The 18,309-nt window shown below is 39.3% G+C and overlaps 1 protein-coding gene across 4 annotated transcripts in view; it reads left to right on the top strand.

Annotated features, from left to right (window-relative positions):
• Positions 1 to 18,309, top strand: part of mid2 (midline 2) — a 183,195-nt gene that overhangs the window by 126,251 nt on the left and 38,635 nt on the right. For all 4 annotated transcript variants that reach the window (XM_088081015.1, XM_042493808.2, XM_042493807.2 and 1 more), the window contains 2 exons: positions 11,212 to 11,319; positions 18,080 to 18,228. In XM_088081015.1, coding sequence (XP_087937141.1) covers positions 11,212 to 11,319; positions 18,080 to 18,228 — 257 coding nt within the window. The remainder of the gene's footprint in view (positions 1 to 11,211; positions 11,320 to 18,079; positions 18,229 to 18,309) is intronic.

Below are 18,309 nucleotides of genomic sequence, written 5' to 3'. Positions count from 1 at the left end.
CTCATGCAGCCGCTCACCCAATCAAAATTAAATGATCACTGCATGATTCATTAAGTGCAGACAAACTGTTCGTCAACAACACATGGAGAGAGAGAGAGACAAAAAAAGTCTTTTTATTGTCTCTGTCTGCATACCAATGTTGTGCCACTGCCAACAACAACAGCAGAACCTCATCACTTATTCATCAAAAAGAAATGAGGAGCGATAGCATGGGGTTTAAACATGCTTCATTGACTCTTAAGCAAATGATTAAAAGAAACTATGTTTTTACGCCCTGTTTGTACCCATTCTCCTGCATGATGTCGATGTCAAGATGCAAGTTTAATTATTGACGCGTAACGTTTTGAGGTGAGTTTCACAGTAATGTCGCTCTTTAGAGTAAAGGAGAGGAGAAAGGAAAGGAGGACAAATGAGGAGAAAGAAGGTAGAAATGTTGGGAAAGGAAAGAGGAAGATAAAAGAAAGAGAGAGCAGGGTTGAGAGGGCAAGCAGAGGAAGAGGATGTGAGTGTTAGCGTGACAGCCAGTGATCTCTTTGACCGAAACAGGCACTGTGCAGGGAAAAAAAACGCTCAGCAATAATGCAATACAACACAGACAGGGAATTTATTTTTAAAAAAGAGAGATTTGGTGGAGTGAGAGAAGTGTGTGCACACAGTAAAAAATCTCTGAAGGGCTTTGAGCATGACCTGGTTTCCTCTCCTCCTTGTTTGCATCACATTGTATTGGTGCTGAAGATATGATCAAACACAGAGTGAGTCAGCTTTCAGTGTGTCAGCGCACACAGCAGCGATGCAGCGCTGTTCTCCTGGGGTTCTCTTTGGGGAGTTATCTTCTCTTCAGTCTTAGGAAAAGACGGGTTGACTTGATGATGTGTAGGATGTGCTTCTTTCTTTGGAGGCCTCTCTCCTTATCGCAATATTTGGTGTAGGATGGTTCAAGCTGTCGCTGCGCTTAATGACATTCGGAGTAATGTGCAGCGCTCTTGAAAAAAATTGAGCGAATGGCATGATTCTTGAGCGTTTGTGATGATTGCTGTTGAGCTAACACACTTCACTGTTATCCATTCAGTGCCAGATAGCTGGCTGGATATTAATAGGCAGCAGAGAAGAGGCACTCAGTGAGGCTGTTTGGCAAAGAGCATTTCCACCCCAGAAAACACTTTGATATTGAATAGATGGTGATACAATGGCAACTGAAACGAAATGTAAAGCAAAAGAAAAAGCTGAGATGATACTCACAGGCTTGTAGATATGCTCCACAATACCTACACGCTGTTTGTCTCAAATACAAGCTGTATTAATATGCCAAAATATGTTCCAATCATTTGTGCTGACTTGGTGTAACTTGTCTCCTGCACATCACTGACTCTGTTTACATGCACAGTAATATTTCACCATTTATCTGAATATGACAGTAATTATGTAAACAGCATATTCAATTTGGATCTTCCAACTGAGACCTTATTCCTAATGTAACATTTTCCGATTGACACCATTATATTTCAGGAGAATTCTTTGGACATGTATACAGGACATTCAAAATTTGCATTTTTTGGGGGGGTTTTACCACAGTTTGGGATACACTGCCTCTTGCCTGTTTATGGTCAGCTCTGTGTGTTGTACACAAACTAACTAGCCATTATTTTGCAAGGCTGAGGTAGAGATGCATGGCCAAAATAAAAGCCCACATTTGTGGGCAGAAGTAGAAACACACCTACTATTAAAGGTCCAGGGTGTTGGGTGGTGCTGTTTATATCTACGCATAAGCATGTCACAAAGTCCACCATGTTTTTTTACAATACTTGGCACATGAACTACTACACAGCTAGATGCCACAAATCCTTCACGCTGGGCCTTTAAACATTATATCTGATGATGATTATAACTGATGCACACAAGACCGACCTTTTTAAGATGGTGTTTGAAGGAATAAAAAAGGGAGGCGATGTCCATACAGTTGAACAAGCCACTGCCGCTTGAAAACTGAAAAAAATCTCACTTTGACACAAAAAAGCGAAAGGGCGCAAGAGACTCCAGCTGTTCCACTTTTCCATTTTTTGACATGGTAAACAACATGTTAGGGCACATTAAACTGAGTATGCACGGCTGCATGTAAACTGAAATATTACTGGAATATTCATTTTTAATTAGCCATGTGAACAGCTTAATGGGAATTTTGTCTTTTTGAAATAAGGGTAACAAATAGAATATTCTGCGCGTGTAAATGGAGACGCTGTCATCTTTACTCTCTCATAACAATCAGTTAGCCTCTATTTTTGTGCATGTGCTACTTCATGTTCATCGCCTCGTTGCTTAAATTTTCAAAAGTTACCACTTTATAAAGGAAAAGCCAGCTATATTATGCAATGTTGTTTTTTTTTTATCATGTCCCCATTTCACTCTAGGCACCATTTTGTTGTATGATAAGTTTTTTCCCTCTTGTTCAAGTGGACTTCTCAAAGGATGCTTTTTTTTTTTTTCTTTTGCCACTGTACAAGTTTTAAGGGAAAGTTTCATTTAATTCCCAGGGAGCCTCCTCTTTCATACTTACATGATAAATCCTTAAAGGCTTGTGCACTTGAGACTTGGAACTTTGTCAGTGTTGCGAAGTTCTTGATGTTGCGTTTAACATCTCTCCTCTGAATTCGTCTTGCAGCTTGACAGTTGATCAGATTTTGTGTCATTCCATCTGACTCTGTCCCACTTTATCTCACTCTTAAGATCTGTGTTCTCGGTTCATCTCACCCCTCTGAAACACAGATTGTGTTGTGACAAGGCGTGTTCTTTGGCAGCTTTTTAATGAGGGCACTAACTAGTAAGCGTATGTCGCCTCACTCGTACACTGTATCTCCCGGTAGGGAACTCATCATCCAGACACAGCTAATGTAGAGTAAGCATTGTTTGAGGAAGCAGTCAAAGCAGCAGCCAGTTTCTCCAACCCCTGGAATCGCGTTGCCAGCTGGGAGGAAACTAAATTAGCTCACTGATAAGGTTGTAAGTGTTTCCGTATTAGGACTGATGGAAAAAGGAAAGAAACGCATCAGACTGAAGCCCAGTGGGTTTTAATACTCAGACATGTATGTCTACTGATTCAGCATTGAGCTGTAAGTCATTAGCCAGACCTGTCTGGGTTTATGTACACTGAGGCTGATCCCACTGTGTGCGGAATAAGAATCGGATGTGTGGAGATGGCTGTAATGCTGTTAAATCCTTTGTATCAGGTCTCATCTCACCTTTCTTTACCTTTCTACCGGAGCGTCAGTGAGATCGAAGAGTCCACTGGTTTTGTTTGTCTTTGCGATATTTCTAAAGCCATTTGCGGTTCCTCTCAGCCAAAGATGGGGACATCAATGCAGTGGGATAATGGCATATAATGGAATAAAAAAACTCACCTTCACAAAGTTGTTTTTGTATGTGCTGTGCTTTTAACATTAACCCATCATTTTTAAATCTGTATAAAATGTCCTCCTATTATCTGTCAAGTCCATTAATTTCAGTGAACAGGCAGCAAAGCTCTCAACCAAGTGCTAATGTTAGCATGCTAACATGCTCAAGTTCGGCAAGTATTATATTAACCATGTTCACCAGCTTAGGTTAGCATTTTGTATTCTAACATTTGATAATCAGCACTAAACATGGAGTGGTACTAATGCTGACGGAAATATAATTGCAAATATTATTAGATTTTCTCAACAACATTTTTTGTTGCACTCTCACGTTTAATTGGAGCAGTGCTTTCACTTCCATGTTGTGTTACATTCCTGTTAATGTACAAGTCTCAACAAAGTAAGACCGATCTTCATTCACAGTGCATCTCTTAGATGCAAACCACAACTTAAATTGTACCAAAACTTTTTAACCATAACTAAATTAACATAGCACTGCTCTAACTTACACATTGTTCCACATTCCTGTTAATTAACATATTGTGTCAAAATAAGACTTAAAATAAGGTTCTTTTTCACTTTTGACTCTCCCAGAACATTTGACCAAATAGAAAGCATTTGCATTTGTTATTTCAGCTCATCTTTGGAAGAAAAGGTTGGTTGTGTCTGTTTGCAGCTCAGACACAAGTCTCATGCACTCTAAATCCAAGATACTCCCGAAAAACAGATGAAGATTTGTATAGAAGGACTAGCTCTTCGCCCTCTCTGCTCCAAACATTTGATTTATGTTTTGCCCGTCTGCGCTCTGTTGTATATTACTCCTCTTTTCTACTCTGCATTGCAGCTGCAACATTCAGGTAAACTTTTTGTGGGAGGCCAAAATCATGATCAAGATTAATATTTGATTTAATATGTAGCCCAAATACACATTGAAATTTGGACTGTTATATGGCAAGTCAGATGATTATCAGAGTCTTTAGATTGCATTGCTTGAAAACTATGTCTGTACAAAATTATTTGCCAATTTATCTAGTAGATATTAAAACCTTTAACAGGATATGTGAAACTGTGACTTGATGGTGGTACTAGATAAAAAGTCAGGGGAACACCTTTGTCTTTGGGTTTTATCCTCCAGGTACCATGAAAGTCTGCACAAAATTTTCATAGAAAAACATTGAATAGTTGTTCAGATATTTCAGGCTGGGCTAAAGTTATTGATTAACAGACAGCACACAAAAAGTAGACAGAAACAGAATCCATTTACCTCTTTATCAGGACTGTCTAGGTTTATCTACAAACACATATATCATAATCTGTGATAATATCAGTGCCGATTATCCAGTGATTAATGTTATTTAAGTAAATCTGGCTCACGTATAAAAGTTAACATGAAAACTTGAAGGACCTAAAGAGCCTTTCTTAAAAATCATTGCCGGTGAAACACTTCTAATTATCACCTCTTTCTGACATAATATCCTTGATAGATGTCTGGCAGTTTCTTTTACTCTATCCATAAAGCCACTCTTCCCTGTTTTAGAGATAGGTGCCAGTTGGGTGTCATAAATTTCAGGGAACTGTCCCAGAATCTGCGGACAGCATCAGAGATAAAGCTGTCACAGTGAATCCCTGCATCTGTTTGAGAAGATCATGTCTGAGAGACAGCAGTGAGGCGAGCAGAGAGGAGGTGTGGCGAGAGAGAAATTGAAGTGGTCAGTGAGGAGCAGACAGAATGGGGACCAGAGGTATGATAGAAAGAAGTGGACAAAAGTAAAGTGTGAAGAGACCGGAGAGGCTGATGGGAGTGGAATGAGAACAGAATTGATTCAAGATGTGAAGGTTTTGGTGTCAGCAAAAGGTTAACAGCTGTTCCCAACCTGGACTGGTCCTCAGTAAGTTTGAATTGGAGCCACTTTGCCTGGAGTATGTCGTGGTAGAAGCCATACATTGTTCATCTGTCGGTGCTTGTTGCTGTAGGGCAGCATAGTTTCTTTATAATGTTGATATACCACAATATGGCAAATTTATGCAAAATCACACCTGAAAAAATAATCCTCAGTACATTAAAATGTGTTCATGTGGGGTTTTTTTACTGTTGTATTTAATTACAGTTTGCTTAGAATCTTTAAATTGCAGTATTAACAGTGTAACAGTATTTTGTATATGATCATGTCACAGTGACACAATTACACTGAAAGTCATTATCAACTAATTCTAAATTATCTCTCAGCCCCAGTGCATCGATTTGACTGTGGCAGTTAATAAAAAATGATCTATGTTGAGGGCATACTGGGCTGTTATACACGCTCACACTTCATGAGAGTTAGCTCAAAATTTACTTCACACAGATTAAAATGAACTAGTTCACATTCACAGTTCACAATTTTAATTATGAATTAAGTCCAAAGTCCCCCAAAAATATTTTTTTTATGTTCATGTTCAGATATGTTCTTGTTAATTAAATTAAATTAAATCTGATGATCATCATTCCCCTGGAGATTTCTCCCAAGACTGATCTGATCCTTCAATTTGATGAGTTGTTTCAAATTCCTTGTCAGTATGGCTGACGTTTGGACTTTTTTTTCATACCTTGGCAGATGCAATTTGCATGTAAATGTAAGATTTTTTTTTTTTCCAGTTGGAATCTGTATTTTTATGCTCATAAAAGTCCTTCAAATGTCCATATGAACTGGCTCCAGCAGTTCTGGTAGCTGCTTTGTTTGAAATACCATTGGCACCAGCCATACCAGTGTTGTGTCAGGATGATGGGTGCCATTAATCCTTGGGTGCCCTCATAGGAGCGTGGTTAACTGCTGCGAGAGAGACTGATACTCATGATGCATACTGATGTATTAAGTTCACTGTTCACCAAAAATATGAGCCCGCTCAAGCTTTTTTAGCGCATTAATGCACACCACTGTGGACCTTTGTTGTGTCATTCACTTATTTTCTGTCGACTTTCAACTATAGATTAAAAGCATAAAATGCCCCAAGCTGATTATTAAAACAATTATCTTAAGTTACTTATCATTGGTCTGATTAGTGCATTTGCAAAGTGTTAGAATCATGATACAAGCATGAAAACCATTATTATTTTACCATTATATAAAATGAATACATGTTGATCTGCGGAATCAATTGATGCACCTGCCATAGTGTGTATGGAAACTGTGGGATCTCCACAAATTAAAGTATGTGGGCTTAAACAATGCTTGTTCACGCAGCTTGAGTCTGTACGTATTCACAGTTTAAGAAAATAAATTGGGATTTGTCATGTCAGGGAGAGCGGATAATTTAGCATTGTTCGCCAGGGCTTCTGATGTTATTATTGTGACAAAGACATTGCTTTATCAGGACTGAATGAGCATTGCAACATCATTAAAACTCTCACACACACGATTCAGTTCATCCATCTGGAGTCAACAGATTTTCTCAAAATCATACAATGAAGAGAGATTCCAATGTTTTATCACAATATCAGGTGACTGTAAGACTTGCCCCCCTATTTGGGCTTCAGCACACCTCTGCGTGATCGACAACATCTGAGTTACTCTGCGTGGCCACACACATCAGCCACGTCATCATTAGCTGGAACAGCAGAGTGGGTGGTGAATGATGATCGACATTTGAGGCCAGATTTTTTGCTATACAGTTAATTCTATTTCACTTTAGCTTGTAAGTAATACAGCGCTCATTTCAACTGTATAAAAATATGGGCGATAAATTTAATTTTGACATAATGCAGAGCTGTACTCAACATAATGATGTATAGGAGCATACAGTATGTGCCTTGTTTAACCCTCCTGTGGTGGAAGACATGTTGAAGTCTTTCTGATTTAGGTTTGCAATTGACAACTTTTTGCATTTAACGATTCTGCTGTCAGATCGCACTCTGTGGGCTACATTTTAATCATAATGGTCTTGATGGGCTTATTCAATACTATTCAGTTGTTAATTATGTCTGCATTTCATCTTCTTTCCTAATAGAGTGTAATTATGGATGCTGATGCCAACACGTGCCTCTGATGTTCTTTATTCTATCTGATGTTATTATTTTGGCCTTCTGAGATAATGAGAGGACGGCACTGAATGGGGTGCACTGAAATGTCAGCTGCATTACCGTGAAGATGAATGTGCAGCACAGTGAGAATAGATATGCACTAACAGGATGGATTAATAATATATGACAGATCTTGCTGGCTAAATTTGGGGACAATTATGCCAATATAAAATGGTAATCCCAATTAGTCTACAAAATATCAACCAATAAGATCCCTTTATTGAACTTTATGGCGTTTAGATTGTAGTTTCTTTCCCTCAGTCGGTGTTTTGTCTCATTTTCACAACCTTTTTGATAGCAGCTGAAAAGTGTTTGACACTGAAAAGTGTTTTCAATCTTGCTGTGGTTGTTCTTCACATATTCCAATAATAGACCTATACTTTAACATGGAGTTGGCGCTGTGATTCCAGTGCACCTGCAGAGGAGCCTGATGAATAGGGAGATACGCAGTAGGTGACAGTGTTTTTGTTAGCAAGGAGGGGATAACAGTGTCAGGAGCTGGCAGAGGAAGAGAAGGTGGGGGAGGTTCTTGAGTGAGGTGAAAGAGGAGGAAAACAGAGATGAAGACTGCTTCCGTAACTCTCAGCTGCCAAGTATAGCTCGGTTGTAATTCACAGTGATCCTGGACGGCTGAATTTATCCTGTTTAATTACTAACCTGCAGTCATAAGATTACTCTTTGCAGAATTAATTGTGTGTGTGTGTGTGTGTGTGTGTGTGTGTGTGTGTGAGAATAATGAGGCTTAAGTGGATCGGTGCGTTGTAATGAGCTTTGTGAGATGTTGAGAGGAACTTGGTTGTTGGGGTGAGTAGTTTGATAGTCTGCAGCGCGATATAAAAGTCAAAACCCTGTCAAATTTAGGGGCAAGGAACTAATCAGAGAGCAGATTAATCACACTGTGGAGTTGGAGTTTCATACTGTACTCAGTATGAGAATGCACTGAATTTAATGAAATGACCTTATTTTTATCGGTAAAAAAGTAAAATGACAAAATCAACTTGTAGTAAAACTATCTATAATGATGTGAAAAAAACTCATTGGAGACATTCAAGGTGATATTGTAATTGAAATCAACTCACTGATTTGCAGAGGTGGGATCAAGTTATTGTTTTGCAGGTCACAAGTAAATACCATCTCTTTGCACTTAAGTCCCAAGTAACAATATATTACATTCATAAAACTCATGACCGCTTTTTAAATTTGTCGTAAAGTCGTTGCGTCTGTAATTTTCCACTCACATACTGCAGTCCATTTTTTTTCACCTCCAGATAGTTTTTGAACGTGAACAAATTCATCTTCGATATGATTTTTTTTCCTACTGGCACTCAGTAGCAAACTTAAGTTCATCATCTGTCTCATCTGCAACTTGACTGGATGACTGGTTCAGACAAAGTGAATCTAGGGAATAAAGTGTCGACTTGCTGGAAATCAAGAGCATTAATGTTAGTTGCTTCAAAAAATAAAACAAAATAAATTGATGCATGGCATTCTTTTCAAATAATATAGGCTACGTTTTTATTTTTGAACTTGGGGAAAGGTATCAAGTATTTTCAAGTCAAAAGGCTCAAGTCCAAGTAAAGTCCAGAGTCACTGGTGTTTAAGTCCAAACTGAGTTGCAAATCTTTTTGTATTTTGTCAAGTCTAAAATCATCAAATTTGTGACTCAAGTCTGACTCGAGTCCAATTCATGTGATTCAAGTATTAATTTCATTCTCACAATAAATTTTTAAGAAGCGTAAATCCAAAATGTACAGACTGTTTTAGATCCTCAAATTTACACGACCATTCAGTATAGTTGTGAGCTTTTAAATCTGATTAAATCTGAAATGAGCGTACCTTTGTGTGTCTGGGTGCTGAAGGAATGATTATATCGTCACAATGCTGGTATGATCTTTGATTTATATTGAAGTTGGAGCAGTGACAGGGTATCTCCTCACAGTGTTTTCTCTGGTGTATTAGGTTTGCCAGCTCAGCAGTGCTCCCCAGTGCACTGCAAAAATACTCACCAGTGGTTCTGTGACAGCAAATACTGTAGCATCTACTGAGGCAGTTAAAGCAGCAGTGTTGTTTGTGTATTTTAGTGGCCTTAAAGGCCATGCTTGATGGCAAGCCTCTATTTGATGTGTTAGTGGAATTCCTCCACTCCGGTGTGTTTTTTTTTTTTTTTTTGGATGCTTCTGAAGCTGCCAGTTTGATTGAAAGCTTCCCACAGTCATCGCGCTGGGTTGTATTTCTTACTGAGTATATTCTGGAGTAAATGTGTGATTGTTTTTTGATGTTCTGAACTGGCTCCCGCAGTCAAAATAATGGTGACTCCTGTCATCACTGTGGCAGAGTTGCACTCACAGCGCAACTCTGTGTGAGTACAACTTTGTGGCAACTTTATCTTAGATGGCACAGGGGGACTTTTTTTTTTTTTACATCTTTACATCAGTGTGCAGCCACATAGTGTACCACTTTTATGTGGGAATCCTGATAAAGTACAACTCTTTGAGCAGACAAAGCAGTGATAAGGTTTCTCTCTGTGTTTGCCAATCATAACACGCAGTAAAGTTTTGCCTCATTCAGAGGAGCAACATGGTTTCTGACTCCAGCTCGTGTTTACAGACCTTTAGATTGAATTTGCTGGTAGGACAGGAACTCCGGCCAACTCAGTGCTAGACCATTAGTGCCTAAATTGTCCCTCAGCTGTGAAGCAGAAGCAAAACATCTAAACTTTTATCATTTGAAGCCCTTCATTAGATCTTTCGGAAGCTTTTGGTATCGTTATAATTGTATTTTACAACCGGCAAAACTGTTGGTAGCTGTTCAGTGTTCCAATTCAGCAAACACCCTTGGTGTCTGAGTAACACCCACCCACACAAGTTTGAAGTTGCTGGCTGTTCGTTTAGTGTTAGCCTGAGATGGTGAACTGATGATGAGTTGCCTTGGCAACTTTGGTCCTAAAATAATCACAGAATCTATTAAATCGGCGCGGTGTAAGCAAATTCTGTCAGTGAATTAATGAGTGTCTACACAGGCCCCTTATTGGGAGCTTTTTTAATGAAGACTTGAATATTGCAACAATCCTTAGCCTATTTCTTGTTCATAATGAGTGAAATAAACATGTTGTAGAAAAAAAAAGGTGTGACTCTATGAATTTCTTGCAGTATTTTCTCAGCATATTATGGGCTTTCCTGTATAATAAGACACTAGTGTTACTCACAAGAACAAGTGGTGGTTTAAATTCAGCAGCAGTGTTTTTAAAAGCTGTGATAGACTTTCCCTCTAGCAAGGAGCAGAACCTCTTATAGAATGACAAATGAAATATCTTATCACCTTCATTGCCCACTAAATGGGGACTGTGGACCAATCGGTGTATCTACTGTATGCATTCCAAGGATCCCTGGATCAATGTATGCTTTGTAATGTAAAACAATTTCTCGTCTTTCCAGTGACAGTTAAAGAGATGAAATTCACTTATCTCAGTTCATCACACACTAATTCTAATCCAGAAGCGCATCTTGTTAGAGGCTGCTTTTCCACGTGTGCAGAATGCTTAATGAAATGGAAAAACAAATGATGTGCTCCGCATGTAAGTGATGGTTTGACTCGTCATGGAATCCAGTTTTGAAATATTAAAAAGCTTGCTACAAACAAAATGAGAGAAAGCAAAAGTGTTGTATATTGTGTTTGTTTGAAAATAAAGCATAAGGCCAGGTAAGTGGGATTTAATGAGTGTGTGTGAGGGAGCCTCATGTTCACATATGTGCCTGCTTCTGTCTCCAGGTGAACACAGCCATGCATGAAGCCAAGCTGGTGGAGGAGTGCGATGAGCTTGTGGAGATCATCCGCCAGAGAAAACAGGTCATCGCTGTGAAGATCAAAGAATCCAAGGTAAACTATCGCTACGATGCCTTTACTCTTTCTCAGTTTTTCATGAAGATGGGTGGTCTTAGCCTGTTAAAGCGACACTAACTATTTCACTGCTGTGAATATGGTCTCTCCATAAAACAGGGCTATTTATGCAGTAAAAAGACACAAAAGATTTGGATATTGGTGCGACGTGACCTCAGACAACAATGGGAAATGGCTGTTTTGCGTTTGCTTAGGAGGTAGAAAACCTAACTACCAAAATGCACTGTGCCATACCAGACCAATAAATGCTCCCCAGCTGCTGCGTGACATCATTTGAGTTTCTTGCTAAAAAAAAATAAGGCTGCAGACCTGGTACAAACAATTCCAAATTACAGTTAGACAGTGAGCTAAAATATCATATCATATTTGATCAGCACTGCTTAGTTTTACTGTTTGATCTCAGTATTTTCAGCCTCTGTTTTTTAAATGCAGTAAGCAGTATGGTGCCTACATCCAATTCACAAATTATCATATTACAGCTAAACAGTGCACTAGAATATGTTTGTGAAGACCTTTTAGTCAAGAAATAGGCAGTACCGTTATAGAATCTTGGTTTTGGTCAGCGTTGCATGGTAGTGGGCATACGAAAATGCGAAAGTACAACCTGTAGTTTAAGCAACAGCCTCAGAGCCTGGGAATATCTGGCGTATTTGAGCAGCGAGAGTTAGTTGATAAGATGGAGGGACGTTTACCATAGTTCATTTACATATACTATCCTCCCTGTTATAAAACAACGCTGGTTGACAATCATATGTATCCTTGTAAGGGGCATAAGGACAACATGTAAATTAATCTAAATCAACTACTTAACTGATCTTTTAGCCCTGATTTTGTCTCCAGTAACTCCTGTGAAAGACGCAAAGATGTTTGACTGTCTTCAGCAGGAAGTCACCGACTTTTTGTGTCATTTAATGGCAGGCAGGTAGTGGTCAGTCGGTTTGCTCCTTGAAAGGGTGTTGATGGGATTGGTGGGACTAAACCATACGGTGCATCTATGTGCACATGTGCCTTGAAACTGAAACAGTGAGCTTAAAGTGTCTGAACAGCTCCATAGAGATACAGAGTTTAAGGATAATTTGCCGCATTGCTTTTTTAGGTTTAAAGCAGTAGGATGTGAGATTTATTGAATTCACATTTTTATTCATTGTACATCAATTCAGTTACGTCTCACTGCCTTTTGAAGCATTCAAATTGGCAAATATATTTAAGGAAGCTGTAGGTCACAGTCCACTGGTAGAGAAACTGTGGTTTTATACAAGTTAATGAATATGAGAGCAGCAGCAGCATGGGCAGAATATATTCATCCAGGTCTTTCAGGGTTGTTTCTTTCAGGCTGCTTCTGTAGTTGCCCGCTTGTTTACCCAAACACCCATCACATGGACGCTGTAGGAAAAATGGAAAAGACAAGCAAGGAAAAACAGAGCAGCAATGGCCTCTTCCACATGTAGGCAGCCAACCTGAATGTGTGTGGAAAAAATCTGAGATGGCAGCAAAGACTGTTGTGAACTTGTTTCGGGACTTACTGTACAGACGTCCCTGTGTGTCAGGCTGTGAGGACACGTGCCCATGTGTATATGGGTGGTTTGTTGCCCTATGAGTGCCAAGGGTTTCAGGACAGAGGCTAAATCTTAGCCTCCCAGAGGTGACGTCTTAAGTGCTTGTGGAGGATCCTCTGAGGCAGCAAAAGAGCTTTGTTGAGAGATGAAACATTTCCAAACATTGAACACAAGGACTGAAGTAGGTGTGTGCGTGTGTGTTTGTGTGCGTGTGTGGGTGAGACAGAGAGAGCAAGTGTGCCAGAGTGTGTCCGCAGTGATTGCAGACAAAGAGCAAGGCTTGCTCTCCTGAGAGTCTGGGTCTGTAAAAGGCTGTCTAGCAAAGGGTTAGAGGAGTGAAATGCAAGAGACAGAGGAAAACAGGAACTGAACATAAAACACTAGAGGAGCCCTTGATTGATGTCAGCCTGGAGGTGATGTGTTAATATTTGAGGTTGTTTCAGGGTCAAGAAAGATGGACGAAATGGACCTTGAGTAATTCAAATAATTGGCGGGGGGTTTCCTGAGAAGAGAGGAGACCACAGCCACTAGAGGTCAAGTACACGTAGGTCGTTTTAGGCTTTTCAGACAACAAAACTAGTTTTTCTGTGGTGTTGGAAAGAAAGTGTTCAGAGGTGACTCTGCGACAGAATAACAGGATTATGCAGGCGTGATCATGGTGAGCAGAGCTGTGCAAGGTGCTCCCATTCACTCTCTAAGGAGACTCAGCAGTCATGCCTAATCTCTCCCTGTACAAACAAAACACACACTGTTCCCATGCTCTGGTGTGTGTGAGAGCGTCTTTATCATGTAACTCTGCCTGTCCTCCACCCTTCTCTGCCTTTCATTCTGAAACTATTTTAACTCCTTTAGAGCCTTAAGGATTAACAACTCAAATCTGTTCGGGGTTTTAAGAAATGACTTGATTTCCAAAAACAAACAGCCGTTATGTCATTTTTAACCTCAGTTTGCAAGGTAACAGCTGATAGGGACTGTCCTCCCCAGAAAAATAACAGCATTAAGCATTTGTTTAAATGCGTGAAACAAATGACCCCTTGTGGCTATGCCAATTATGGCTGCTGTTTCTCAGAAAGAATGGAAGTAGTGTGACATTCTGGCACCAAAATCCTCTTAGGGTGGAGGGATGGGTCAGTAGTTTGCCGTGCAAAGCATGTGACATTAACATGCAATTCTGCTGTTCATACCCAGTTTCTTAGGCTTGTTACTGTCAAGGTTGGATGGTATTCCCCAGATCACTGAAAGAAATAGTCCAGTTTCGGAGGATATGCTTGTATTTTGTCAAAATATAGATGAGATGATTAATGCTAGCCTCCTCTGCCTGTAGCTAATGTGTAACTGGAGTAAGCAGCTGATTAGTTTAGTGTAATATAAAGACTGGAAACTGTTCAGTCATATATATAGCATATATATACATATATAGTTTGTTTAGTTTAGCCTTTGGCAAGAAAGCAAGTAAACATATTTCTTAGAATGTCAAGCTTTGTCTTCGAGAAAGGATTTTGCATAAATCTAGCCAGATACTTTTAGCTTAGTAAGTATCAAACTGTATAAACTAATTATGAGTGGTTGTAGTGTTTCACTTTTCTATTATTTATGTTTCTTATTTCAAAATAATAATAGTAAAGCTCGGACCTTCATGCTTGTTAGGACAGATACTTCATTGAGTGCTGTAGCAATGAGTCCTAAAACCCACAAATGAGTCAGCATTTTTGCACTTGTGGTTTCCATGTCTCAATGTTAATGGGTTTTTGGATGAGTTTTTGGTTAGAAGCCTGAAATACAGTCTGTGTACAACACAAGCTTATGAGACATTTACATTTTGTTCTACAACATTAAATAGGTCAGTAAATACTAAATTTTATAAAGACGGTTATTGCCAATAAGTAGCTAAATGACTGAATGAGACCACAGACGGTTATCATGCCCAACATGGCTATACAGCCTTATTGTGGTGGTGATATAAAGCCATGGGACCATGGTGTAGTTTGTTTGTAGTGTAAGGTTAGCTTTTTACTTGTGGCGATTGCTTTTTTGCTGCAAAAATCAGAAAATTACAGTTAATTTGTAAAGATTATCTTACTGAACAAAAAACCTGATATTGCCACAAAAGATTTTTTCCACAAAAATCCAAAATCCCATGGAGAAATCCCATTGGCTTTTGTAGACGGACCAGGGCGATGTGAACTTGCAGGTTGGCCTTGAAAAACACATAATCCCTGCAGCACTCTATTGTACACAGGATAGTAGCCTACAAAGTCCTGAAAATCTTCCTCCTTCGTTCTGTATAAATGTTCTGTATCAAGCTGTTATATGCCACCCATGTAAAGCCCTGTCTTTACACTATTGTTGATCAGACAACATTTTCTAACGCACCACTTCCTTTCCTATCCCAGGATTATGAGAGAGGGATGAGTCAGACTTGTCACAAACTGTAATACTGTTTCAGGTTTAGGAGTGAACTCGAGAGCCCACATAGCAGCGATTTTGAGCGAGAACAAAGGAATCAAATTGAGTGAGAGAGGTTATTATTGTGCTTTTATGTGAAGAATAGCAAACACATAAATAAATGTGCTGAGCACAGAACAGGTTTTTGTTTACTCATATTAACTTATTCCTTGTGTGATAAGATTTACATTCTACAGAATATTGTCAGATATTTTTCTTCGCTTGAAATGTCCCACCATCGCAATATTTAAGCTATGATTAAACAGACTATTCAGCTTTAGATGAGGGTGTCTTTACACAAGGTGATACGCTCACAGTCACAGACACTGCCATATTGTCCATTATTCGCAGAGAGGGGGGGAGTAATCATCTCTAAAATTGTTGTTTGCGGCATATGTTGCTAAATAAAAACCCATCCATTAAACCCACCTCGCCTCTTCTCTCTGTGCGGTCACCAACCTGCTCTGAAGTCGTTTATAGTGACAACAGATTATGGTGGACTTGGTGGAAGAGCAGCTAAGACGTCAATTGAAAACTCCATTAAGTCGCCAGCTTAGAGAGGCTTCTAAGCAGCACCAGCTTTCCTAGCAGCAGAAAGCGAATACACATTATATACTGTTTTGATTCTTTGAGAGCTTTTGATGACAAGCTCTTAACCGATTGCCACCCAGTGTGTTTTTTTCTGAATTCTTATTTGCATAATTCAAGCCCTGCAAGCAAAAAAAAAAAAAATGTGTCGCTGAAAATATAAATGACTAATCCCTTAAGGGCACTCATCATAATGTTTCTGCTCGTTTTAGTTTTATTTTAGTGTTTGGAGATTCAAGTTGTTAGCTGTTGGTGAAAGTATGCTTTTTCAGACAATGAAGCATTTTTACTTTACCATTTGCCATTTAAAAGTTCACAAAGGTTTCATTTAATCATCATTGCCAAGAGACTCTCCATACCAGAGCTGGTATTTAATTCAAAAGCTCACCTTTCGTTGACAGTCTTGAAGCTCATGAGCAGCCTGTTATTTTCCTGTGGGGAGTTTCATCAAACTAAGTTCTTTTGGGGAATCAGGATATGAGCTGTAATGAAGATAAATGGATTACCTTAATTTCAAACAAGCATAGAATGGCTTCCTTATGCTCAGTCGGAAGTATTACAGTGCACCCATTGATAAATTATGGAAAAATGGAAAAATGCTGGTTGTTTGTCATGAATTGAGTTAATGTAGGCTTGGTGGGCCAAAATTATACATTTCTTTTCTTAGTTTTCAGAATTTTCAGATGAAATTCCTCCAGCTGGTACATATGAAACATGCACAACAAGTGTATAGAAATATGAGTGTTTACAAGGCAGAAACTATGTTAATGCTGTTTGGTTGGTGAGGGCAACAGCAGTACATCCATAGTGGTTTCCAGTCCATTTTGCAAATCTTCTCAGTAATTTCCTCATTAATAGACAAACACAGACAAATTAGCATGCTGTACCTCTTGCTCTGGCTGTCATTATATTGGATAACAATGCATTAAGCCATTCACCTCTGCCCTCCTATTATGCAATATGATCACAAGGTCAATGTGAGAATTAAAAGCCAGTGGCTTCACTTCAACTCTCACCTCATAACCATGACTCTGCTCTCTCTGCTGCATGCTGGGTGTTTATCTGTCGTTGTGTTTTCCTTTCTGTATCTGCATCACTGTGTATATGAGCAGAAGCGTAGCACTAAATTCTGGGCCCTAGGCATAAACAGTCACAGTGGGCCTCCTGCCCCCCACCTCTCATGAACATTTAAAAAAAAAATTACAATATCAGATTACTTTCTTTCCCCTCTCTCTTTAGTTTCTTTTTGTAGAACAGCATGACCGTATGCAACAGAAGTAGTCACTTGGATATGTTTAGAAACAAATTCAAAAGAAGGGGTGGTCTGAACCATTTTGTGGCTTTTAAGGGTAAGAGGGGCCTCAGATAGGTTCCACATTTTTTTTACAAAGTACAGCATTTAATCTGATTAATTCAGCAAATTCTCATTTAGTTGTGACACTAATGAGAAATAAACATTTGCAAAGAAAGCCAGACTTTTCAGTTCTACTTTTCCCCTCACTATGACACCCCTGTCTATGCTTGTGCTTCACCGCGGAATCTAGATGTTTATTATTTAGTGTATGACAGCCATGAATTTTATTTTTTTGAGCATGGGTTACATTTTCAGCACTGCTAGTTGTAGAATGGCATCCTAACACAGATTGTTCCTTCCTCTTTCATCTGTTTAACACATAAGTTGTGATAATGCCTGTGCTCACTGTATCTACAAGTAAAATTAATGGAACATCATTTTAAGACTCCTCTGACAGGATAATATTTGATCCGTGTCTAAGACATTAGATATCGATCCAAGATTCCCACAGAGGCATTGTGTTTGTTTTAATATTGTTGTTCTCCAACAGTAATAAAACTTATGGCAATTTGTTGGTTTCACCTCGCAGGGATCATCTCAGGGGGTGCTACTACGGCTGACTTTCCTGCAGTAATTTGGCAGCAAAGCTTAATTACATTTTCTGGAGGTGTTGAACATATTTGTGGATTAGTAGCTGTCACAATGATGAATGCTTTTTATAGAGAGACCAAGGGCAAAATTGAACAGTCCAGTCACCAAAACAGTGCTATATCCCTTAAAGGCTCACATTGAACAAATGAATATAAATTGGTGTGTCGCAACACAGCAACATGGTCTGTATTTGTGTTTGTTCCAGGTGATGAAGCTGCGTAAGTTGGCTCAGCAGATTGCAAACTGCCGCCAGTGTCTAGAGCGCTCCAGTGCTTTAATCACACAAGCAGAGCAGAGCCTGAAGGAGAACGACCACGCCCGCTTTCTCCAGACCGCCCGAAATGTAGCAGAAAGGTGGGTTTTTAAGAGACACGCATCTGCGCCTACACAGTAAATTGGTTAACTTTGCCCACATCAGTGGTGATGTGGAGGTAA

The sequence above is a fragment of the Plectropomus leopardus genome, chromosome 8 (genome assembly GCF_026936395.1).
Source record: "Plectropomus leopardus strain MGB_pleo_1.0 chromosome 8, ASM2693639v1, whole genome shotgun sequence".
Lineage (NCBI taxonomy): Eukaryota > Metazoa > Chordata > Actinopteri > Perciformes > Serranidae > Plectropomus > Plectropomus leopardus.
The sequence above is the reverse complement of the archived record's forward strand: the minus strand, read 5'-3'. Positions and strand labels throughout refer to the sequence as shown.